The 26306-nt window shown below is 38.6% G+C and overlaps 1 protein-coding gene across 2 annotated transcripts in view; it reads left to right on the top strand.

Annotated features, from left to right (window-relative positions):
• PCCA (propionyl-CoA carboxylase subunit alpha) overlaps positions 1-26306 on the top strand; it is a 278669-nt gene that overhangs the window by 89262 nt on the left and 163101 nt on the right. For both annotated transcript variants that reach the window (XM_071548902.1, XM_071548910.1), the window contains 4 exons: positions 259-337; positions 9763-9865; positions 14889-14983; positions 22233-22383. In XM_071548902.1, the coding sequence (XP_071405003.1) occupies positions 259-337; positions 9763-9865; positions 14889-14983; positions 22233-22383 (428 nt within the window). The remainder of the gene's footprint in view (positions 1-258; positions 338-9762; positions 9866-14888; positions 14984-22232; positions 22384-26306) is intronic.

The raw sequence follows: 26306 nt of genomic DNA, 5'->3' as shown, positions 1-26306 counted from the left end.
TGTTTCTTGGGAATAATTAATTCAGTGGTTTTTGGTATAAATGAATTGGAGAAGACAGCCTTTCTTGGCTTTAGAAATTACTGCATTGACAGCTAAGTTTTGAAAAGAGAAAATTCTCCTCTGTTCTCCCTCCAAACAAAGTGTTTTAATAAACGAAGTTATTGTCTACTGGCTTTATTGGACATGTGGTCAGTTGTCATGTTCCTCTGACCAAGTGAACAAAGTTTGAACTTCTGTCTAATTGTTCCCCGCTGTTAGGCTACCCTGTCATGATCAAGGCCTCAGCAGGTGGTGGTGGGAAAGGCATGAGAATCGCTTGGGATGATGAAGAGACCAGGTGAGATGCTGTCCAAAAGCTTGCCTTGATGAATGCTGCAGTTTCCAAAGTCCCATTAAGCTACTGTGAGCTGACAGTTGAGCAGATATGAAATGTTAGACAGAAAAATTGGATATTATCTGGTTTTCTCTTTCACATAGTGAGTGGTATACTTTAGAAGTCTGTGTGTGCCTATTTCAAATTAATTCTTGCATAAACCTTACAAAATATGGTCCATTAATTTGAGTAAAACCCCAACACTTAAAACTTCCTTTAGTCCAATGTAAGACGGTAAATTTAGAGTGTAAATAACATGTTGCTGTATGCCTTTCAGAATGCTGATTTATTAATTGTCTCTGTTAGGGAGAATATTTATTGGCCCTGATTTGCAAACATTAATGCATGCCATTAGTTCTGTTAAACTTGATGAGACTGATAATTCATGTGTGGAGACACATACGGTGTTACCAGAATGTGCTCTAATAAATTGCATACTTCTGTGTTTAAAATATTTGTCTCAGCAAACTATTGTGCTTTTGTCTGTTTTGAAACAACATTTGTTTAAACACACAGGCATTTTCATGCCTCTTAGTGGTTGTCTGAATCCTGAGCAGTTCACGATGCTTTGTTGTTGATTCAAAGTTTTACAATCCATTTTCAACTCCATGTGCCACTGATCTTATGGAAAAATGGTTTTTTTTCCTTCAGATTTTTTTCAGAGACTTGTAATGAACAGGCTATTTGATCCAAAATAACTGTAAAATACTTGTTGTACCTGTCCATTAGCTGTGTTACGGAACTAAGAGTGTTCCTTTTTGTGTGTCTGAATAAGAACATCTGACTGAGTTTTTGAAGGTGACTCATCTTGTCATTGACAAAACAACGTATCTGATAGTTTTAATGTTACATAAAAAGTTGTTGATCTCATGTGTAGTCTTGCTGCGCATCCAGATCCATGTAATCTTAAAAATAAACCAATTTTCAGCGAGCGATGGTCAGACTCTGAAAAGCCAATATCTGAATGGCCTTTTGCATTTCAGTGTTCATAGATGCAAGGTGAATGTGAAGAACTGTTGGTAGTATTTTGATTTGTAAACTTGTTTTGGCTTTGTCTCATGGGATTAATGTAAAAAACCATATGAAAATAGAAAGCCTGTACATAGAATCATACAGTACCCTGAGTTGGAAGGGACTCACAAAGATCATTGAGTCCAGCTCCTGTCCCTGCACAGGACAAGGCCAGGAAACACACCATGTGTCTGAAAGTGTTGTCCAAACAGTTCTTGAGCTCTGTCAGGCTTGGTGCTGTGACCACTTCCCTGGGGGGAGCCTCTCCCAGTGCTCAACCAGCCTCTGGGTGAAGAACCTTTTCCTTGTTTGAAACATACTTTTGGATTTTCAAGATAATTGAAAATATTTCTTGTTTCTACTGACTGTGTGTACTATAAGAAGGCTTAAATGAACGTGTGGTGTGACATGGAAAGAGCCACTGTGGAAAACACTGATGGGGGCAACTTAATTGCTACTATTATGGAATTATTCACTGTGGTAACTTACTGGTGCTTCATCTTTCACGTGCCTTAAATATGTCAAGTGATGACAATTCTTTTAGATCCTCTATAATTATTATATTATTCCAACTGTAGCTAATATTTCTGTAAAGTTTCAGCTAATATTTCTAGTAAAAATACGGAAATGATTTTGCTACTGTTAGAATTATGGTTTTTTTTTAATATCCCTTTAAATGCATCTGACTGTGAAGGTTGCAGTCTTGCCCTCTGCCTCTGGGTAGGGCTGCTGTTGTGTTTTTTTCAGATCTGAATCTCTCCCAGCTCTCACTTCTATTGCTTTTTCCAAATTTTTATCAAGTTCTACAGTGGAATTTTGTGTACAGTTCAAGCTACTGACCCATATCTGAAATTAAAATAACCCTATATTCACTCTAACATTAACCCTAAATAGTTGTTTTGGTTTGGAGAAGTATAATTTAGCATGCCCTTTCTTCATGTCATAGATACCCCTTTAAAATTATATTGAAAATGAAGTGCAGATTTCTGAAAAGCAGTTTATGTTTAGATTAGTAGGTTCTTCACAGTCTGAGAAAGTTCTGTTGTTGACTGTGTCTAGAAGTACTTCTTTCTTAGTGTAGTTGATCATCCCAGCTCGTCTTGTATATGAAGAGCCTCTGTGCTTTATAATTTTTTTCTTTGACTGTGTAGCAACTAAAGGCTTCTTGCCTTCACAGAATATGCTGAGTCGGAAGTGACCCACAAGAATCATTGAGTCCAACTCTGGCCCTGCACAGCACCATCCCCAAGAGTCACACCATGTGCCTGAGAGTATCATCTAAATGTTTCTTGAACTCTGTCAGGCTTGGTGCTGTGATCACTTCCCTGGGTAGCCTCTTCTAGTGCCCAACCACCCTCTGGGTGAAGAACCTTTCCCCACTATCCAGGCTAAACTTCCCCTAATGCAGCTTCAGGCCATTCCCTTCAGTCCTGTCACTGGTCACCACAGAGAATAGATCAGTGTCTGCCCCTCCTCTTCCCCTCACAAAGAAGTTGTAACTGCAATGAGGTCTCCCCTCAGTCTCCTCTAGGATGAACACACCAAGTGACCTCAGCCACTCCTCATGCGGCTTCCCCTCAAGGCCCTTCACCATCTTCCTTGCCCTCATTTAGACACTGATAAAAGGGCTTGTAACAATTGTAACTAAATCTTTAGGCTTAGAGGCTTCAAATGATCTGCTGGCAGCTCTGAAAAGGAATTAATTTCACGATTCTTGTCTTCAAAGAATAGATTGAAATTTTCTGGCAGAGGTTTTGATGGGTCTTTGCACATAAAGATACTTACTGGTATGTGGGATCAGTATTGGAGGTCATCATACAGGAGACCTTGTTTTAAACTATGGGTTTGCTTCAGCTGCAAACCCGTTACCATCTAAGTTGAAAATTTTTAATGAATTAGTTTCTAACAATTACCTTTGAGAAATTTGGAGCTTTGTGCTAGTACCTTTCCCCCTCATAGTCTCACCTTCTGTAACTTTTCCTAGATACTGAAATCTTCTGTGCTTAGTGAGTATCTGTCCTGAGAGTTTTCATCAAGGCACCTTCCAGCAACAGATATTTAGAGAAATGAAGATTTGTCTTTTAACTTATGATAACAGCAGGAAAATGTAAATTGGCTTGTTGCTTAAATTCCTTTTTGGTCCTTATGCAATTTTAAGAATGTAAATCAAACATCTGCTCTCAAATTCCAAGAAAATCTTATAATTTCTCTTCTATGATTCTGTGGCACCATGCTGTGTTTACTTCTGCTGTTCCACAGTTGTTGCTTTTCACTGGGATGGTACAACAGGATGTGTGGGAGTTTTTGTAGTCTGCAATAGTTTTCCCACCTTTCTTTAGAAACTTCATTTGAAATGTGGGGTGTGGTAGGTTTTTTGGTTTGTTTTGTTTGGTTTTTTTTCCCCCTGATGATGTAATCTTCCAGTGGCTCTGAAGAAAGGAGCAGTGGAACTGGAAGAAGTTAATGATGAGCTGTAGTAATATGTAACAAATCATCCTGAATCCCTCACCTCCTGAAGTAAAGGAAATATGTGTAAGGGGACCATGCTTTAAAGAACTGAGCAGCATTACCTATTGCAAGGCTGTACATTGAGGTTTTTGTCTTCCCAAATCATTTAGCATCTCAAACTACTGTGCAAAAATGGGAGTGTATGGGTTTGGCATCCTTGGTCTGTTCTCCACAGATATGTGCTGTTCAGGTAGCGGGAAGGAATCAATTGGATGAATGAAGAATGCTGTTTCCTAAAAATGTGGGGGTTTTTTGTGTTTGTTTTTTTTGTTAAACACATATTTCCATGCCAGCTACATGTGTAAACATATGTAAAATGCTGTGATTAGATAAGTTCAGTATGGTGGTTTGTTTTTTTTTTTTAATTTGTGTTCAGGCTGAAGCAGTGGATATTGGTTTTTTTTGTGTAAAATCAAAATTGGCTATTTGACTTACCACTCATAGTTTTAGAGGGCTTCTGTACTAACGGTTTTCAAACATCTATTTTTAACTAGATGACCTTGACAAGGAAAAACTATGTTCTTTTACTATATACTGATACTTTAAATATTGCATAATGGTGGCAGTCTTTTGTTAGTGCCTGACTGCCTCCAAAGAAAGTTGTTTTAATTAAAGCAGCAATGCTGATCTCAGAGCTGAAGGCAGAAAGTTGGCATGGCTGTCTTACTTGAGATAACCACAGAAAGGCTCATGGCAAGATCAGTAATGCTTTTGTACACCTCAGACTTCACTGTGAATAAATGTACTGTGGTGAGAGAGGGGAAACTTACAGACATCCTGCTTTTCCCCTTGTAGAATGGTGCATGTTTGAAGGGCTCTGGAGGTGTCATCTCATCCAGCTTCATCCTCTTAATAGCATCAGCTCTCAATTTGAAGCTGGTTACTTAAAGCTTTGCCTATTGGGTCTGGCACTGAGTTTACACAGCCTCCCTCAACAGCCTGCTCTGTTTCTCCATTCTTTTCAGTAATTTTTTTCCTCACATCCAGCTGGAAACTTCCCACATAATTTTATGGCCACTGTTGCATTTTTCTGCTGTGCATTGCAATAAAGAGGTTGGCTTCATTGTCTTGTAAAACTCCTCTGGAAGGCTGCTATTATATGTCCACTAAAGCCTTGCTGTGTTTCAGGTTCCACAAACCTAGCTCTGACCATCTTACTTGAGCTTATCAACATCTTTGAGTACTAGGTGTGTCAAAAACTGGGTGGAACAGGTCTGAATAGGCACTGAACAGGTCTAACAGGTGCTGTGTAAGGGAGAATAATTGCTGCTGTTGGTCTGCTGCAGCTGATGCAGCCCACTGTTTCATTGGCCTTCCTTACTGGCAGGTGGGCTGCTCATTTCTATTGAGGCCTGTTACCCTACAGACCCTTAAGCAGCCAGTCAGTTCCACAGCCTGTAGCTGTGATTATTCTGTGCTAGGTGCAAGACTCTCCTTTTATTCTTGTGGAAATTCATGAGATGTTTGTGAGACCATTCCTGTCTGCAAGACTGTCTATGTCTCTGAAATGTTGCCTTGCCCTTGAGTAGATTGATGTACAGCAATTTTAGCATGATCCACAGACTGATGATGGTACAATCCAGGACAATAATATAGTGCCAGTTTTCCCCCCATGTAATTATGCTCCCATGTAGACTGTAATTTCTACCTCAGAAACAGATACTGTGTAGTTGCAGTCACTGTCTTATGTGTCTAGATACAGCTTTCAGGAGATCTTGCTCTACAACTTTCCCAGAATTAAAGTGAGGCTGACCACCTTGTAGTTTGTATGATTGTTTTCATGGTTTTGTCAAAGTTAGGTGCAGTGTTTGTCTTCCTCCAGTCATCATGAATCTCTCCTGTTCTCCAAAGCCTTTCAAAGGTGACAGGACAGTCTGTTTGGTCTTGCTTAGATGGATCAGTTCCTTAAGAAATCATTGATTATATCCTCTTCTGCTACTGGTAATTCCTCTTCTTCAGCCCATCTAATGTCTGTGTTGAAGTTATCCCCAACATTCATCAGAAACCTTACTGCTTGTGGTCTTCGGTGTTCCTGATGCAACTGATGACAGAGAGTTTAGTTTTCTGTTAAAAACCCCATAACAACCAACAGACCACCCCTCACCCCAAAACCATGAACAAGCTGATCCCCCACCTCCTCTAACCCACAGCCCCCAAACCCCAGACCAAAACCACACAAACATTCAAGGTCTCGAATGCTCTGATTTGCTTAAAGAAAAATTTGTCTTCTCTGTCAGCTTGAGCAGCTGAAATTTGTGCTGTAGTATTACCTTTAGTGGCCTCTGCCTTATTCCAGACCTTCCAGCTCCTACTTTCTTGCCCTTTCAGAAGAAGAATTCCATATATTTGACATGTCCTTTCTTGCTGCTTGAGTTAATAATTGGGTAGCTATGCATTGCAGCACAGCAGTTGTGTGACTGTTAGGTATTCTCAGAATGTTGCATTTTTGTCTACATGCTGGCTCTGGTTCCTGTTTGTTTCCTTGGTCATATGCCTTTATGTACAGCTGCTAGAGGTGAACTTCTTGATTTTTTTAGATTTTTTTTGTCCCTCCCTGTTGTTGCTGCCTCCCTGAGGAGGGGCCGTGGTGTTCCCGCTTGCCTTAAGCATAGGCTGTGGTTGCCTTTCATCCCTCCTGTTCCAAGCCCAACATGATTGAGAACTGCTAGCAGAAGGTATTGGAAACACCTGAAAGCAGCACATCTGCATATAGGGGAAAAAAATCTGCCACTAAAAGCTGGTGAGAACCTAAGACAAACCCGAAGTCAACCCTGCTGTAAAAACTACCTCTACCACCAGCTTCTCCTTATGAGAAACCTATCAAAAGTGTCTCCTGCCAAAGCCCCTTTGCTGCTGTTCTTTGCTGTGCTGCTTGCATACCAGCTCAGCTAGTGTGCCTGTAGAGTGGGGTGCCTAATGGACAGCCCATCCTCCTCAATCCTTGGTGCAGGGGGCTGCACTGGAAGACTGAAGATGACCATGTTAGTATGTGTGTGTATGTATGGCTAAACTTCACAAATGAAGATTTGGGAAGGGCTCTCCCCACGTGGGTGTGCCCTTCCAGCCTGCACAGTGGATTTTTTAGGTGGGATTCTGAGTCTGGAGTGGTCTCCATTCCACCACTGGACTGCCCTCCATGTTAGTAGGTGGGTAGTGTTTGACCTGTGGGTCTGTGCAGAGCCCCTGCTCAGAAACCCTCTGACGAGAGTTCCTGTTTACTTTGAGTCACAGTGTATCAGTGATGTTTGAGTCAGAGGCATCAGTGATGGCCTTTGTATAGGTGAGGCACATCAGCCTGAATGATGTGTGTTGTCTAATGTCAGGACTTCATTAAGAAGTGTTGACCTGCTGGAAGGCAGGAGGGCTCTGCAGAGGGATCTGGATAGACTTGAGAGATGGGCTGATTCCAATGGGATGAAGTTCAATAAGGCCAAGTGCCAGGTCCTGCACTTTGGCCACAACAACCCCCTGCAGCGCTACAGGCTGGGCACAGAGTGGCTGGAGAGCAGCCAGGCAGAAAGGGACCTTGGAGTACTAATTGACAGGAAGCTCAACATGAGCCAACAGTGTGCCCAGGTGACCAAGAAGGCCAATGGAATCCTGTCCTGTATCAAAAATAGCGTGGCCAGCAGGACCAGGGACATGATCCTTTCCCTGTACTCTGCATTGGTGAGGCCACACCTTGAGTGTTGTGTTCAGTTCTGGGGCCCCTCAGTTCAGGAAAGATGTTGAGGTGCTGGAGCGGGTTCAGAGAAGAGCAACAGGGCTGGTCAAGGGACTGGAGCACAAGCCCTATGGGGAGAGGCTGAGGGAGCTGGGGTTGTTTAGCCTGGAGAAGAGGAGGCTCAGGGGTAACCTCATCCCTCTCTACAGCTACCTGAAAGGATGTTGTAGCCAGATGGGGGTTGGTCTCTTTTCCCAGGCACTCAGGAATAGGACAAGGGGGCACGGGCTTAAGCTCTGCCAGGGGAGGTTTAGGTTGGAAGCTCTTTACAGAGAGAGTGGTCAGGGATTGGAATGGCCTGTCCAGGGAGGTGGTGGATTCTCTGACCCTGGAGGTTTTTAAGGTGAGACTGGACATGGCACTGAGTGCCATGATCTGGTAAATGGACTGGAGTTGGCCCAAGGGTTGGACTTGATGATCTTGGAGGTATTTTTGAACCCAGTTGGCTCTGTGATTCTAGCCTTAGTGGCTGGGTATGTATTTATTTATTTTTCATATTCTTAAAGAGATTCAGTGCTATCTCTATTTGGTTAGTATAGTCTCTAAGGAAAGTGAAGTGTACTTATATTAACTTTTATCATGGAATAAATGCAATTGCACAGTTTTGTTAGATACTACCAAGGTCAGAATACCTGAGATATTTGTTTCTCTTATATATAGTTTACAAACATTTACAGATGTATGGATTAGATAATTAGGCATCTGCAATTTTAACAAGTATTGCAGTTTAGATTTCTAATTAGCACATACTTCAGTGAAAGAAAAGGTCAGTTGTGAATAATTGTACATGAAACTGTGTGACACCAGAATGTTTACAAAACAAAACAGTGCCTTTGATAGAGGAGTTAAAATAGCTGTAAATCTGTTTCAGTAAGAAACACTGTGTTCAGCTATTTTTTACAGCAGTTTGGTTTTTTTTTGACAGATTAGGTAGTGTACAGAATCACAAATTTTGATGTCCCTTTTCTCTTTATTAATTTAATATTGAAGTTAAATGTGAATTTAGGAAAGTCGTCCAGTGAGTATAATATCTCAGAATTATAGCATGTATTATTGCTCAGTTTTTAAAGAAGATGAAGATGTACTTGTAAATATACACATTTTTCTACTGTTAATTTACCCATTTTGTGACTCTGTTGTCTGGGTTTTGTTTGTGGAATTCAGTTAGATTTAAGAGAGGGAAAACATAGAAACTTCAACTCATTTGTGCTGTAGTTCTTATTTTGAGCCCAAATATCAGGGAGGCTGTGTTTCCCACAGCAATTTAGACCAAACTTTCCATATGTATCAACATAAACGGGACTAATATGCCAGTTACAGAGCCTGCAGAAAATTTCAGTGAAGCCTTTGGGTTCCTGTGTTATGCTCTGTTTCATCCTGAGAAAGCTGTCCATGAAGTTGTTCATCAGGTTACGACCCAAAGAGTATTCTTTATCATTAAAAAAAAAGTTAATAAATACAGAATCTTGCAATCTTTATTTTTTGAGTAACTACATATGTAAAAGAGAAAACAGAGGGAAGCATATGGAAGCTTCATATAACACTCATTGATACCTTAGTGCAGGGAAAAACTTGTAATACAGTAGGTATGCTCTATAAAGAGAAGTATTGCATCTTTAGATTGTGTGGTCAGTGATAGGATTTTTAATGTCTGAAACGTTACGTTTGCAGTTCTTTAATGTGCAACTCTGTTGTTCTTGAGTATTAAGAGGGCTGTGTGCCTTAAGTAATGGTAAGGTTCACCTTTGCTTCTGTATAACAAGTGCTTTTTAATTACTGGATCTTAAAATTCTATTGCTTCATTGCTTTAGCAGAAGAAAATACCAACAAAGAAAATGAATATGAATAATTATTGTGAATGTAAAACACACTGACATTTTCTGTGCTTTAGGCATGTTTTGTTTTGGATATGTTGTTTTGGAGTGTTTTTGTCTGTGTAAGAAAAACAAGAAAAAAAAGGGCTACTCATTACAAAATCAAATGCAAATGGTAAAACTTGTTTTTTGGATGTGTGTTGTGTGTTCATTGATGAAGACTGCCAGATGAGTGAAATGAATAAATGTTCCTTCTTATGTACTTCAGAACCTGACTTAACTTTTTAAATACAGATTATTCTTTTTTGTTGTTGTTTGTTTTGTTATTTCAGGGAAGGTTTTAGGTTTTCATCTCAAGAAGCTGCTTCAAGTTTTGGTGATGATCGCTTGCTGATAGAGAAGTTTATTGATAACCCTCGTCACATAGAAATCCAGGTTTGTACCATTATTATTACTACTATTACTACTACTACTCTTAATTATTGTATATTTATTTAATAAGGTTTCAACTCATAAATGAATCAAAGTTCAAAACATTTCAAACACTCGACTAAAAAAGGCCTAGAGTCTTGTGTTTTCCGGTGTCTTGGGTCATTGCTCAAACTACATGGCTATCATGCACAATACAGCCTTCCTGTTTTTATTCTCTAGCTTTTCTGAAGCAGGAAGACTGTGAACTGTGTTCAGTTTGTTGGGGGAGGAAAAAAAAGGCTATAGGCATCTGTCCTGAGGGCTGGAGCTTGAACTTTGGATCCCATTGGAGTGGTTGAGTGCAGCCGAGGATGTAGGAGTTCAAGCACTGCTGCTAACATTTTTTTTGCAAAGTCTAGGTGCTTTTGTCAGTATTTTGGGTTCTGTTTTGAAGTATCTAATGCTCCCTGGGAACTCAGAAGGATTTGTCCCATTTTGGGCAGTTTGTGGTTTAAAATCTGTTGTGTTCTTTTTAACTTCTGAATTGTGACCATTTATGTATTTTATTGGATTTAGTGTGAAGTCAGATATGCTAACGCAGAACAAAAGTTTCTTGCAGACATTCTTTAACAAAATTATGATTTCAGAATTTGTGATGTGTTTGATCTTTTGTAGGTAACTAAATTGTGTTTGTCAGTAGCTTTGAGATAATATTTTCTGACAAGAAAAAAGTGGTGACTTTTTTTTATAGTGAGAGCCTAAAGTAGCTCAATAACTGAAACAGCAGTTAGTTTGGTAGTTTAGAATGATTTGTAACAGAAATATTTAACATTTTTTAGTCTGCCAGATATGTGTTCTCAGCCTAATACTTCCTATGTTTTTATTTATTTTATGTACACAGGATAGCTTACTGCGTGTCATAGAATTGGAGAATAGTTTAGGTTGGAAGGGACCTTTAAAGTTAATCTCGTCCAATCCCCCTGCCATGGACAGGGACATCTTCGATTAGATCAGATTGCTCAAAGCCCTGTCCAACCTGACCTTCAATGTTTCCATGGATGAGGTATCCACCACCTCTCTGGACAACCTGTTTCAGTGTTTTACCACTTTCATAGTTAAAAACAAAACAATCTTCCTTATATCTAGTCTAAATTTATTGTCTTGTAGTTTAAAGTTGTTGCCCCTTGTCCTGTCACTACCTGGTTCTGATAAAAGTTTGTGTTTATCAGCCCCATCTAAGTACTGAAAGACTCCAAATGGGTCTCCCTGGAGCCTTCTCTTCTCCAAGCTGAACAACCCTTGTTCTCTCAGCCTTTCCTCATACGAGAGATGTTTAGTTTCTCTGATCATTTTGTGGCCCTTCTCTGGACCTGTTCCAGCAGGTCAATGTCTTTCCTGTACTGAGGACTCTAGAGCTGGGTATAGTACTCCAGATGGGATCTTACCAGAGAGCAGTAGAGGGGGAGAAGTGAAGAAGAAACAGGAAATAAAGAAACAGTCTGTAAACAGTAAAATTAAGAAACCATAAAAATTAATTTAAAACCCTATGTTATTCTCTTTTGAAGGTTCATGGAAAGGTATATAGTGAACTCTTAAGTTTCAGCACTGATCTGAGTTACAAAAGAGGTCAGATTGTAGAGCATCTTTCTGTATTCTCTTGATATGGTTAATATTTGGCTCCCTATGTCTTGATTTTTTGGGTTTTTTTTTGTGTATGCAAATCTATGCACCTTAAAGGTCTGTTTCCTTCAGTGCTTGCAGATTTGGGAGCTTCAGCAGGTTCCTACTGATTCTTCAATGACTAAAGTTAGATAAGATTGATTCCTCCATACTTCCATGAATTGAGGGCAGATTCTACATTGTCTTGATTCCTTTGGGTTTAAAAAGGGCTACATCAAAAAAATTACATAGTACTGCATTAAAGAACTGTTAAATAATTTCACTTAGAGTAAACAAAATGTCATTGCTATTAATAATTTATACTTGTATTTATAATAAGTGTACAGTGAATGCTATTTTCCTTACAGAAACACTTTGATGGTACCTTTTAACAATATCTTAGCATATAATTTTAACTTCATGTTCTAATCAGCTTTAGGACGTTGACCTTGGTTCATTTTCAAACTGCTGAATATACAAACAATTTGAGACCAGATGCCAAATATTTATTACTTTAGCAGTAACTTTTAAATAGATTTTTTTTTTAGCATTCTCATATTTTTCCAAAGCATTGGTACTTAAAATTGTTAAATAAGGAGTTTCCTGTGTCTAGCTATAAAACAATCACTTTGTAAAACATGAGAAAAAAACTAAAACAATTAACAGGAAAATAAAGTCCAAATAGACTTTATGCTTGAACTGATTTGAAGTCTTTCTCCAGAAGTATCTGATAAAAAGGACCTGAGTTTAAAGTAAGAGCATGTGGAATGCCTATTACTTCGCTAAATAGCAATCCTACAACTGGAAATAGAATTTAGCTGAATCATGTAGGAGATGTTCTGCCACATAATATTTAATTATTTTGGCATATAGATGTATATAGCATGTAGTCGATGTCATAATCATCTAATCTCACAAGACAGGACATTTTCTTTTAGAAATATTTGGATATGTAAAAAAAAAAAAGCCATAGCTGTGAGACGCATTTTTAGTGAGATCTGTACTGGTATCTGATGTCATCTCAGATGATGATTTCAGTGTTCTGCAAATACCTTCTGAAATTCAATTGTTATATGATTAGTTTCTGATAAGGAAAACAGTGGATCTGGGATAAAAGTAAAGGGTTAATGCTAGATATTAGCTTCTTCTGTCTATAATTACCTTCTCATAGTAAATGTTCATGCTTGTCTCTGTGAGCCATATTAACTAATAATTGAAAAACATTTTACTTTGAGATCCAAGTTGAGGAAATGTAGCAGGATATGAGAAAAGTCCTGAAGTAAAAGAAAATATTTGCCACTTGGATTGAGAAATTTTATAATCCTCTTCAGAAAAAATAGAGAGAGGAAGGAGAGGGTCACAGGAACTCATTTTTATTGAAATATTCCAGAACTATTTTGATTGATTGATCTGGTGAAGCTGAATTCTGTGGAAAGTTGTAGGTTCTCTAAGAGTGAAACAGAAATGCTCGCGAGGAATCATTCTGATTTTCAGGAGTGATTTTTCCATTGAGTTCCATGCTATGCTCTATAGGCATACTATTTTAATATTTAAAAAAAAGCCCCCAGAAACCCAGTCAAAAACTCTTTGGACCACCCAAATGAGTTTCTGTAGGGCTCCACTCATCTGGATTGCATGGGCAAAGACTTGGGCAGGAAGCATCTGGGTTGGGGGGTTTTTTTGTGCTTTTTTTTGTTTTGTTTTTGTGGGTTTGTTTTTTTGGAGTTTTTTGTTTGTTTTTTTTGTTGTTGTGTGTGGGTGTTTTTGTTGTTTTTTTTTGTTTTGGTTTTTTTTGTCTGTTTTGTTTTTGTTTTTTGTTTTTTGTGGTTTTTTGGTGTCTTAGTGCTCAGTCCCTGGTTAGGGAATCGAGCAGTTGGCTGGAGCACCCTGGTGCTGCCACTGCTAAGCCTCCTCCTGTGCAGAGAAGAGGGTCCTGGGACATGCTGTAGTTTAGGAAATTCCAAAGTTGTCAGTCATCTAGATCTTTTTGAAGAGGCTTTTTTTTCTTCACTAGAATGCTCCATAAATTTATGGGAGCATAACAGAATTTCTGAAGAAGAAAATATATCTGATCCTCAAGGGCGCGGAGCACCCTGGATCTGATGGTGCACAGCACACGAGTGTTGTCTTCATGAATTTGCTGCCTCATTTTCAGTCGCATCTCCCCAGATTATTCACGCCTCAGCAGCCATTGGTATCATAGATGCAGGAATTCATCTTGCCTAGTGCCATACTCACTCTGTGGTGCTATAAGGAATAATAAATAATACAGATTCATTGTCACAAATATGAGTAGATATGGTTGAGCTCACACAGTTGGAGGAAGATTGTCTACTTCTTTTATCTTGTTGGTTTTCAGTGTAGAACTGCGCTATTAAAGAATGAAGCATGAATATTGGCATGGGTTCCTGCAGATCAGAGCAGGAAGACTGGTAGAAAAAAATGGATTAGAGGGAAAATTTTATAAGGAAAAAAGGGAGCAGGTGTGGTCTACAAGGAAAGAAATTGTTCCAAGAATAAGTATAGAGTATAACATCATAGGATTGGAAAAAGTCTACTTGCATCCTCAAATCCAGTATCTGGGTATTGGAAATGGCTGCATCATACTGTCAATTTTCTCCCTCTAGTTTGAAGTTGTGGAATCAGTTGGGAGTTCTTCTATGCTGAACTTGTGGGGTTTTTTTCTAGTTGTGTAGTTTAGGTAATTGGATCTAGATACTTGATTCTGCATTATCTCTTCCATGAACTGAAGCTGCAGCCAAGAACTGTAGCTCATACCTCATTTTTAAAAAAATTCCTCAAAACTACTGCTGTAATTTTCATTGAAAGTACTGAGGAAGTTGCAAATTTTCTTTTCTTTAATGAAAGAGAGCAAAGTTTCTGAAGTTTTTTCTTCTTCATTAAAGACAGGGCACTGTGGTTTGCCTACTAAGAACGCTGCGTTAGTTATTCGTTCTGAGAACTTTTTTGTGTAACGCAGGAGCAAATTTTGGCATTCTTGGAGGTTTTCCTCTTCTTTGTTGACACAGAATTTTGCCTAACAATATGCATTTTGTAATTTCATAATTCAATGCAAACTTAAAATGCTTGAAATGTAGTCTTAGTCTAATGTCAGTCTTTCGTAACAAGCTCCTAAAAAATCAGAAATCATATTTTGAGTATTTTTTCGCTGTGTACAAACTCTGTATAGAGGCTTTAGAATAGTCCTATTCAGAATTTGAAGAAGAGCTCTATCAGTATTTTATATACAATTAATTTTCTACATGAGCTTTTTTCCTCAACCTCTATTTTAGATTGGAAAAAAACGAACAACAAAATGCTGCATAATAGTACAAAGTCAAAAGCACACATGCATTTCTTTGTTAATAGCAGTGTGTTATTGTTTCAGATTTTGGCAGATAAGCATGGCAATGCCTTGTGGCTGAATGAAAGAGAATGCTCCATTCAGAGAAGAAACCAGAAAGTTGTGGAGGAAGCACCAAGGTATGTATGGTAGATTATTGATGCAGCTCCATTGTAATTGAAAGTAGTTTTGGAAAGCTGCTGATTCTGTTTATTGCAAAAAGGTAAGCAAATTTTATTCTACAGAAAACCACAAAGAAAATAATGTTTATCATAGTCCTTTGATTATAATGTAATTTTGATGTTGTTCTTGAGGGTGTTTTGGCTTTGCTTTAAATATCTTTCTGTAATAAAGCGGGTGTAGTTAATTTTTTCATGATCTTGTACGAAGTGGATATGGATCTTACTAATCAAATATATGTGGTATAAGATGACTTTCTTAATATATCTGAGATATTTTTATTTGATATTCACTTTTTGATATACAAAACAAAGTAAAATACAGAATAAGTATGAATTTCGTTACAGATACTAATCCTTGACTATGTTAGCATAACTGTGGGAGAGCCACATGGTACTGTATATTTCTATTTGAAATGGAATGGTTTAGTACCATTCATGGTAGTGAACTGGAGATGTAGGTGTTCAGTAAGTCCAAAGTGCTAAATAATCTGTGTCACTAGTTTCATGTGAAGCTGAAATATCTTGCTGCTGTGCAAGGTATGGTATTACTGTGTTTTCTGTTGCATGGCATTCATTGGAGTATATGTGTATAAAAAGGGTGGCAGGAACTTCTGATTTTAGAAAGCCAGACATGGGTATATCACACTGCCTGTGGGAATTCCCAGTGTAATGTGTTCACCAGCTGGGGTGGGTTTGCTGTATTTTTTTATAGCACAGAACTGCATGATGCAACAATTTGGGATGTGAGGAAAAGTATGTTATTCAAGTGATGCTTATTTAGAGGTGGTGTATTCTGGATCATAGCTACAGGACTGACACTGTTTGACCTATATTTTAAATTAAAAAACAAAGTTTAAAGATACAAACTCGCTAAGAAATGCTTCTTTGTAGTGCTTGTGGATTTCTTGGAAGCCTTATGCTGCTTTTTGTAAAGATCTCACTGTATTTTTGTGAAAAGTGAGTCCTTCAGGTCCTGCTATAGTGCACATGTGCATGTACATATACCTACATAAGCATTTAAAAGAGAGGTGTCTTTTGCCTCATGAGTACATGTAAGGTGATGCCTGTCACTGCTGCCTGCTCTCTCTCCATGCCTGTGATCAATTAAAGGGGGTAATATGTCTTTCCCTCACCAGCCAGCTGTGATCAGAGTGTTTTCTTTCATCAGAAGTATCAGCCTTTTAACTTTGTTGGGCTTCTCTGTTGGAGTCGCCAGTAAGTTTTCTCATTCCCTCTTATAGGTCTACCAAAGAGTTTGGGCAAGTCAATAGCTTCCAAAATTTGGCGTGAAAACTCTTCTTCCTTTTTGTTGTTGAGTGTTTTAGACTCTGCCAGACTTCTGTTGACAGCTTTGGAAGCCTTATCTGTCTTACAGTCACTTGCAGTTGGCTGCAGAATCCATTAATTTTGAAAGGATTACAAGACTTGTAGGGCACTAACTTTTGTGAGACACCATAGAGACCTAAGAGGCTTGACTTAACCCTTCTTGTGAATGCTGTGCTGTTTTAGTTGGTCTCATTGATTAATGGTTCCTGGACACATATCTTCTTGTACAGCTGGATGGAGGAAATACACTGTCCTTTTTTTTCCCTATTTTAAATAGTAGCTGCCATTAAGAACTCTGAGATAGGTTGAAGCTTTTTTTTTTAATGAAGCCCAGGAGATAGGGATGCTATGTGTGAAAACCTTTCTTTGTCTCTTGTTCCATTTAGGGCTTTTAACATTACTGTATTCCTACAATGGTGTTTTCCTAAGTTTAATTTAAGAAATTGAGAGCCTTTTGGCTTTGAGAGTAATGTATGATTTTCTTAAAAGTTAAGTCTGCTGATGTTAAGCTTATCCTTATGGAATCTTTTTGTGCTTGAATCTCCTAGGGAAGTTCAGTCTTTTGTTAAAAACAAACAAAACCCACTCACTTTATGAGGAGAGAAACCCCTTTAGTTTGCATACTGATGGGGTTACAGCATTCAAGGGACCCTTGGTGTTTGCAGTACTCAATCCCACAGGTTCATCTAGGAGATCAACAAACTTTTTTGTAGCCTTTTAACATGGCCAGTTGTCCTACTCTGTTGTGGGAAGCACATTCAGTAATACACATCCAATCATCACTAGTTTCTTAGTTTGTGCTGGGCAAAGTTAGTGGTGCAGGAAGCTTCCAGTGATGTACCATAATTTTATTTGCTTCTAGTTTCACACATTTTTGGATGTGCTGTTGTCTTATCATTTCACCATAGAAGCTGACAATTAAAGAGAGCAGTAACATTTAATAGTCTGTTGTACCTTAGTTCAGTTTTTGTTCCTCTGCCACGCAAACTCTTCTCTGTTTGTTTTCAAAGACAGTTGCCATATGACAGTCTACTTGGCAAAGAAAAAATGCAAGGGTGTGGCTGTATTTTCCTGTTTGCTAGACTGATTAATAAGAGATTTTCCCATGTGGAGAAACAAGGTCTAAAAGCTTATCAGAAAATCCACTGATCCCTTAGGATCAATGAAAAGTAAATGCACAAGAGTATTAACTGACATACTATTCAATAACTGGAGGAGTAACTCAAAGGAGTGCTCTAAAACTTCACTTTGGTGAGAGCATGTGTCTAACCACTTCTGAACCTGTTAGAAGCTTCTTAAAGCCCTTTAAATTTGCCTCACCACTTGAGTAAAGCAAAATTCATCTATTCAGAGGTACTTGGCTATCTGTACTGTGGGATGCCCAAAATTAAGATTATGGAATGTTGTTGTGGAGTGGTGCCACACAAAGCCTCTTCAACTCACCGTGATTATCCACTGCTATCCTTTGCTGTAGTAGTAGAAGATAGTAAATAGTTGATCCTTCATGGAATACCACTTAGAATCTTAGGACCTTTGAGAACAGAGAAGACCCTTAAGGTTGTTGACTCCAACTGTAAATGTAACGCTGCCAAGTCCACCACTAAACGAAGTCCCTAAACATGACATCTATGTGTCTTTTAAACACCTTCAGGGGCGAGACCTCCACCACTTCCCTGGGCTTGACAACCCTGTCTGTGAAGAAAATTTTCCTAGTAGCCTGTTTAAACCTGAGCCCATCTCCTCTTGTCCTGTCACTTGTTGCCTGGGAGAAGAAGCTGACCCCCATCTTAGTGCAACCGGCTTTCAGGTAGTTGTAGACAGTGATAAGGTCTCCCCTGAGCCTGATTTTGTCCAGACTAAATAAGCTCAACTTGCTCAGTTGCTTCTCATAAGATTTGTGCTCCAGACCCTTCACCAGTTTCATTGCTCTTCTCTGAACACACTCCAACACCTCTGTGCCCTTCTTGAAGTGAGTGGCCTGAAACTGAACACAGGATTTGCAGTATGATCTATAACCATCGTATGCCAAAATGCTGAGCTTCAGGATGCTGGGTGTTAAACTTTCTCTTTACATTTTCAGGCTTTCCTTGGACAAGGAATGATGGGGCAGTGCCTTACCATTGCACTCAGTACTATCATGCAAGATCCCTATTAGCATCCACAGTGAGCAAGCCCTTAGAAATTGCTAGCTGTCTGCTTACATTCCTTTGTTGTCTCTACTTTTCTGCACTGATTCCATGTCCTTTAGGTTAAACTTGCACATCCAAGGTTTTCAGAATAAGATGATTTTAGCATTGTCTCTCAACCATTTCTCAACATTTCCAAGTTTCATCTCAAGCAGGAAATATTGATCTATTATACTGCCCCCTTTTTTTTTTTTGATCCCTAGCTGCATACATTCAGAGTTGAGATAGCCTTATCTATCCTAGATGTTAATTTTGTGGTATGTTTTGTAACTGAAAGATGCTCAAAGGACTAAGATGTTTGTTTCTAGTTCTGCCTGTGACGGAAACATCTGAGATTCTGATCTTCTTTTCATGCACCATTGTTGGCTTCTCTCAGGAGTTTTTCTGTCCTTGGAAGATGCATAGGCAGTGACTTTCCCTTTCTCCAAGCACTAACCTCACTCTGAAAGATCTCTGTATGATATCAAGTACTTCAGGATCATATTCCAGATTAACTGCTGAAGTGCTACTTGGAGCCACTGACAATGTGAATGAACGTATATAGGCAGAAACTTAGCAGAAGGGCACATTGTTGAATTAGACTCTATCTACAAGTTTTCCTTGGAGTTGTGCTGCATGTATGTGTGTCAGACTCTACATTTTCTATCACTGTCTAGGAATCCTTGAAGGACTTTGACTTAAGAGAAACGTGAGCCTTTTGTGTTTGTGGCTGTGTACAGAGTCATAGGTGTGCACTGTTTAGATGTGGGGGCAAAACTGTGTTCTTAAATACTTTTTAGTGTATTTATGCCCATGTGGTTCATCTCTCTGGCTGTAGAAACAATGTCATGAACCAATTGTATTGCCATTGATCAATTTTACAATAGCTTGATGAAGGTCTTTTGAGTGAAGTGTAAAGAGTTACTTTATTTTTCTTTTTGATACTTTTATCATGTGAATCTTTGTTATTTTGTACCTTTAGTGCTGCCATAGGAGCTGTCAAAAGAAAAAAAGGTATATGTATGAGCAAAAGAATTCAAGTCAGTTTTAAAATGGTGTTTTTAAGTGCTCCCTAATTAGATTGGAAAAGAGTTATTTTGGTTGTAAAAGGCACAAGTTAAAAAAGGGAGAAACAATGCATATGAAAGGTGTAAAGCAGGAGAGGGGAATATGAAAACTGTGGTTAATTAACCTAGCCAAGGGTAGGGATGATCCACTCATTTCTAGAGCATAAAGCTTAACTGTGTGGCAGAGATCAAGTTTATCAATGTGACACTGGTGTGCCATTCTTTGGCTACAGCAGGAGGTGAACAGTGAGACCTCAGACCTACATTTTACAAGTATAGGGAAGACACCACTGTAATAAAGGGAAGTAACTGTCTTTCATCTGTATGAGTCATAATAATGGTTATTCTAGAAACAGAGTATGAAGCCGATATTGAGAAGGTTCTGTTCTTCATAAGCCACTCATTGACCTTTCACGATCAAAGCCCTGCAGAAAGCCCACATTGAATTATAAATTGTTAATTTTGTGTAATGTATTATACTTACTGAATCAAAATAAGAAATACTATAAAATTCTTTTACTATTGTCTATTTTTATAGGTATGACATGGTTTTGGCATCTTCTGATCTTCCCTTTGATTTGATGTAGAATCAATGACTTCCTTGACTTCCTTTTCCTCTTGGTCCCATTGTTTCCCAAGAAAAAAATGTTTTCCTAAATTCTGGAAATGCCTGCCTTATGGTCCATCAAAAATATGCCTCTTTGGGCACTGGAGGAACTGAGGTGTGAAATAGCACTTACCCTGTAAAGAAAAGGATTCCACTGTCTCCCAGTTTGCCTAGATACTTGCTCATTTCTTACATCCTTTCAAATACCATTTGTTGTGGCAGGAGTCTCTAGCTCTTCTGTGACTTCAGGTCCCACTGAAAAACACCATTGTAAGTACTGAAAGATAAGTCCTGACCCAGCACTGGCTTCTGTCTGAGTGCAGTCCCAGGCCTCAGATGGAACTTTACTGGCTTTGGGACCCCTTCAGATAGGTGGAGGCTCCTGATTGCTTTTTTGCAGAATTAGGGCCCACTGTTGAAGTCATCTCAAGAAATATTTGGTATTTTAGTTTTAAACAATAATTTAGAGCTAAGGTAGAGGTAGCTTGCTTTTCCCTTGCAAAAGTACTTTTAAAATGATAGCTGAGTTATGTGCCTAATATAAATCACAACAGAAATAAAGTATAAGTGTAGTGTCTTGGGAAGTAAGGAAGTGCAGTGTCTTGGGAAGTAAGGAAGTGCAGTGTCTTGGGAAGTAAGGAAGTGCAGTGTCTTGGGAAGTAAGGAAGTGCAGTGTCTTGGGAAGTAAGGAAGTGCAGTGTCTTGGGAAGTAAGGAAGTGCAGTGTCTTGGGAAGTAAGGAAGTGCAGTGTCTTGGGAAGTAAGGAAGTGCAGTGTCTTGGGAAGTAAGGAAGTGCAGTGTCTTGGGAAGTAAGGAAGTGCAGTGTCTTGGGAAGTAAGGAAGTGCAGTGTCTTGGGAAGTAAGGAAGTGCAGTGTCTTGGGAAGTAAGGAAGTGCAGTGTCTTGGGAAGTAAGGAAGTGCAGTGTCTTGGGAAGTAAGGAAGTGCAGTGTCTTGGGAAGTAAGGAAGTGCAGTGTCTTGGGAAGTAAGGAAGTGCAGTGTCTTGGGAAGTAAGGAAGTGCAGTGTCTTGGGAAGTAAGGAAGTGCAGTGTCTTACTATATTTATATATTGTCTTTCATTGAAGATGAACGTGTCAGGTTGAGGGGCAGCTGGTTTCATGACTTTGGTGGAATGTCACAGAAATAGATCTAGCTCTAATTACCACTTTACATAGGTTAATCTAAATCTGAATTTACAGTACAGAGTAGAGTAACAAGAAGAATGTGTACTTTACAGAGTCTGGATTTACTGGACCAGTGGAACTGGCATGATGCTCTTCTAGAATGAGAATGCTTGGCATTTGAGCAGTGTTCACATTGGCTCCTAGAGTAGTAGCTGTGCTGTGTCCAGGATTGGTGGAAAAGAATGAATTGCAATTAACATGGATAACTAATCTTCAGTTTACAAGTAAAGCTATAAGAGTAAATAGAGGATACAAAGTTTCAAATCATGATAGTGTTGATAGTTTTCAAGTTGAATCTTATGAATGCTCAAATATTCTTCATTGCAATCTTACTTGCATAAGAAGCCTGAATAAATGTTTCATTGATTTCCAAAACTTCTTTATTGCATAGACTATCAATTAAATGGCCACTCTGTTTTATTTTAGACTCAGAAAAATTCCCCATAGGTGAATATTTTGGCATTCTTATTTCCATTGGATGGAGTTTTTAGTTACTATTTTTTTGCAAATAGATGTACATTCTGAAATAGCATGGATTTGTATGGGTTTTTGTGATTTTATTTGCATTATTATAGATCTTGCTGTTCTCAGAGTTGTGTTCTTGTGTTTTATATTGTAGAGAATATGCTTATTTATTCTGAGTTTCCTGTACGTTAGCAGTAATTGTAAAGCATACAGTATATCTGCTTAGGGGTAATACAAATGTAAAGACATACATTTGACAGTCTTGACATGTTTTCATAGGTTAAACAGTGGTGCTGTCCTCTTTTGACCATAGCTTTTAAGCAGAAGATGAAATGATTGAATAACTATTATTATTATTTTTTAACTAAAGAAAGGCATTGTTTCTCTATTGTAGCACTTTTTTAGACCCTGAAACTCGAAGAGCAATGGGAGAACAAGCAGTAGCTCTTGCCAAAGCAGTAAAGTATTTCTCTGCTGGAACAGTAGAATTCCTTGTGGACTCCAGTAAGAATTTCTACTTCTTGGAAATGAATACTAGACTTCAGGTAAGAAAAACAACTCTTCAGATTGAGAAAAGTGTTATTTAAATAAACAGACCATAACCTCCCCCCATACTTAGGGGTCTGCTCCTGCAAAGACTTAAACGTAAGTATCTTGATGTACTTCCCACTGAACTTAAAAGATGTAGTCACTCAAATAAGGCTGCCTATACAAGACTTTGCAGCAGTGAGCCCTTGCACAGCACTCAAGTTAGTGTTCAGAGCTTTTGCTCTTTGTTACACTTGACCTAAAGACCTTTCAAGAGGTCATTGTTAAGTGCTACTGTGAGTTCACAGTAAGTGGTTAGCCACTGTGCTCTGAGACTTCTCTTCACTGGTCCCTGAAGTTTCTTTCTTATCTTTATACTTTGATGATCACTTGCTGAGTTTCTCTAGGAGGGTGATTGAAACTGTATGTGTATATCAGCAATAAAAACACTAGCAATCTGCATACGATTGAAATTCTGACTGGATTGCAATTGTGTAAAAAGCTTGCTGACATATTGTAGGATTTTTGTAACAACTCCTGTAGTCAGTTGTAGCTGTTGTAATGTACACTGCAAGCAAATGGACAGTGTTTTCTGGAACACCCCCTCTACCTCTTACTTAACTGTTATGATGCGTTTGTGGTCTTAAGTGAAAACGAGCACATTCCATTATCTTTATCCTTCTTTTCTTCCTTTAAATAATATCCAAAAGACTGATATTTGAAATCAAGCAACAGTTTGATCAGGTTGTCATTCTGTTTTAGCCTCATTTCATTAGGGCTGTGTCCTGCCTGCTGCTTGTTCATGTGAGCAGTGATAGATCGTAGAGAGATCCTCATAATTCTGTAATCTTTGCATGACTTTATGTAATAACTGGACAAGTTTATGATATAGGTAAATTTATGCTTTGGTTTAAGAAGTTGGAGGGAATTTGCAGGTGTTGCAATCTTCTGTGCTAGGTGCTATCAGCTCTACCTTAGATTCAGTTAGAGAGGGTGGTATTTACAGGCAATGTATAATTCATTAAAATATTATGAAGAATTCTATTTGGTCATATTCTTTACACTTTTCCCAGTCTTGTAGTTTTTGAGCCAATGTTTTTTAGTAGCTCCATGTTCTTGTTTACAAAGAAGCAAATGAATTTACTGTTTTCTGCATAACCCACCAGAACTTCCAACTCATTTCCTTGCTGTAGCACATTATTGTCCATTAGTTTCTAAATGGAATTAGTGATGGAATATCCTTGGACTCCTTTTTGTAGTTTGTTTTTAAGATGTTACCTTTGCTGTTTTGTGGTGTCTTCCCCCTGCAATGCCCAGTTGTAATTGTTCATAGTCCAAACCTCTAACTTGCTTAATTGTAGAGGTCTCTACATCTGTGCTAAGAAAGCTTTCACAATTCCATCTTTAAGGACTTGGAAGATTCCTTTTGAAATACAGCCTAACAGACTCACTTGCCTTGTTGTTGCTGAACATCTGCAGCTGAAAGAACTTTCCAAAATGATGGATATCTTATCCATAAATGACGCTCTTAAGTCAGTGTGCCTTAGACGCAGCTACCTGTCAGCATCATCAGAATGTGGTGCAATTTTCTGTGTCTGTTTTAGTGTTTCAGCAATCTCTGATCAGATCACTGTAGAATTCTTACTTGAGATACAAACTTCAAAAAATACTTGCTAGGTAATCTGTGGCCAGTACTTTGCACTGCCTGCTGGTTTCTCCCCCTCTCACTTTGGTGTATCTGTCAGATGCCTTTCAGTGTGTCTGATAAATTATTTTTCGGTAACCAAATGTTATATTGTTACTTGGCTGTCTTTTTGGGGAACTTCTTGGGAAAACACCTTTTCTGTTATATAGTTGTGCAAAAAAGATATAAATAGCACCTTGCAGGAAGTTTATATTTTATTTAATTTTTGTTTTAGGTGTTGTTGCAATACTATATGAGATTGGAAAGGGAAAAAAATTAGGTGAATCAGCTCCACTGTGTCTCTTCTATGCTACACAAATTTCTTACAGATGTTTTACTCCCTCTGAATGATTCAGCTAGAATGATTTAGTCTTTGCTGTTGGCAATGGTTTTGTTGCATCTGCTTTTCTGTCATCTTTTGGATGCTAGCTGATAAGTATGAGCCATGAGATTGGATAATTACATAACAAAACTAGTTATTCTTTCTTTCTGCAAGAGAACGTAGGGATGTCTGTCCTAGCAGCTACCAGAGAACTTCTGTATGCTGTCATTTAAGGCAATTTTGGAGTAGTTTTCAGGCAGGAAACCACTGTTTGCTGTTCAAATTGAGGCAGAGCAGTTATTGAATATAGCTGCTCACACTGTGGTCAGTTTTGTGATACCTAGTTGTCATCAGCCTAATCAATCAAGGGAGTCATAGTCCGAAACAACTAAATAAGAGCTTTGCAATAAATAAAAGAATTCTGACCTCTTAGATTGATAGCCTTTCTAGCTTCCAAAGTTGTGGGAAAATCTCTTCATCAAGTTACCACCAGAAGTGCTGGCTTTCACCAGAAAAATTTCTTCTGCTCTTCACTGGAAAGTTGCAAATGTTACTCTTGGACTTTATAGGAAGAGAGTCTATGTCTGTACTTTAAAGGATGTCTGTTAATACCTGTGTGTGTGGTGTGGCTTAGCTTCCTACATGTGAATCAGCGACAACCAAGGGAAAATATCCCATATTCCAAATGTTTGTAGTACCTTGAAAGGAGAAGCATCCCTCATTGGCTAAAGAATAACTGAAAAATGTACAATGAGAGATGTGACAAAAGTATTTACCCTGAATACAGTTTGTATGTTTGCATCTCAGGTCTGTTCCCAACTTTCTGCCTCTCCCATGAGTTGTGCGATTTAGAGAACAAGTGAGTACTCTCTTCCTCCTCAAAACATGTCCGAATTTTGTGAATGTAATTGAAAAGATCATTTGCTTAGACTGGAGTTGAGAAATATGGTAATTTGAGTAGCAGAGTGTTTTCTCTTCATGTGACAATTTTTGTAGAATACTCTGACATGTTTGTAAGAGACTTATTAAAAGCAAATGGCATATCTATGTTTTTAGTTTACAGTTAGTTATCCTGAGAATGTTTATTTTATGTAAATGTTTAAGTTCTTTTAAAGTAACTTGATTCTAAGCACAAAGTAAAGTTAAATAATCTCCCATACACCCATAAAGTGTTGCCTTGTGTTAAGATTTTTGTTTACCACTTTCAGGCTTTTCATCAGATTTTACCAACTTCTGGAAAATTATATATTCTAGAGCTTTGTCTTTGTACATAACTGGTTGTGCCTAGTCTAAAAGACAGAGGAAGGATTTATACATGCAACATGTCTCTTTCTGCTTCCTGTTTGTCCACTCATGGAAGTATAAAAAGCATGGTTGGCAAAGGTCTAAAGTACATAGAAATCCTGTTGCTGATTGTTTGGAGCTCCACTGCCTATAAACTGGTTCTACAGCATCTTAATGATGGTATCTGTATTCTGTTGCATGTCAAGAGTCACCTGCTACACGTTTGTTCAGTGAAGGGGAGAAGTGCTGGAAAATATTGCAGCTATATGTAAACACTGGCAGCAAAATACAGACAACAAAGCAATGGGCTGAGTCTGAACTGCCAGCTAAAACCACAGAGAGGTGGCGACTTCAGTATCCATAGCAGACCCATGGGATGACAAGCTGTCTTGGTGTGCGTCTCTGTCTGGAGGATGGGTTGTAATGGGTGGGCAGGAGGATGGGAGCAGTGAAAGGGGCTGTCAGGAGTTAGAAGGGAGTAGATTTCTACCAAGTCTGAATGGTGAGATTTTGAAGTAAGGTCTCAAGCAACTGTTTCTACTGTTTACTGAGACTGTCCATATTTCTTAATGCTGTTATCTGGTTTTACTGTGACAGTTAGCTTGAGTCATTTTAAATAGGCTAACGAACAGTGTCAGATGGTAAAGACT

This window comes from Pithys albifrons, chromosome 1 (genome assembly GCF_047495875.1).
Source record: "Pithys albifrons albifrons isolate INPA30051 chromosome 1, PitAlb_v1, whole genome shotgun sequence".
Lineage (NCBI taxonomy): Eukaryota > Metazoa > Chordata > Aves > Passeriformes > Thamnophilidae > Pithys > Pithys albifrons.
The sequence above is the reverse complement of the archived record's forward strand: the minus strand, read 5'-3'. Positions and strand labels throughout refer to the sequence as shown.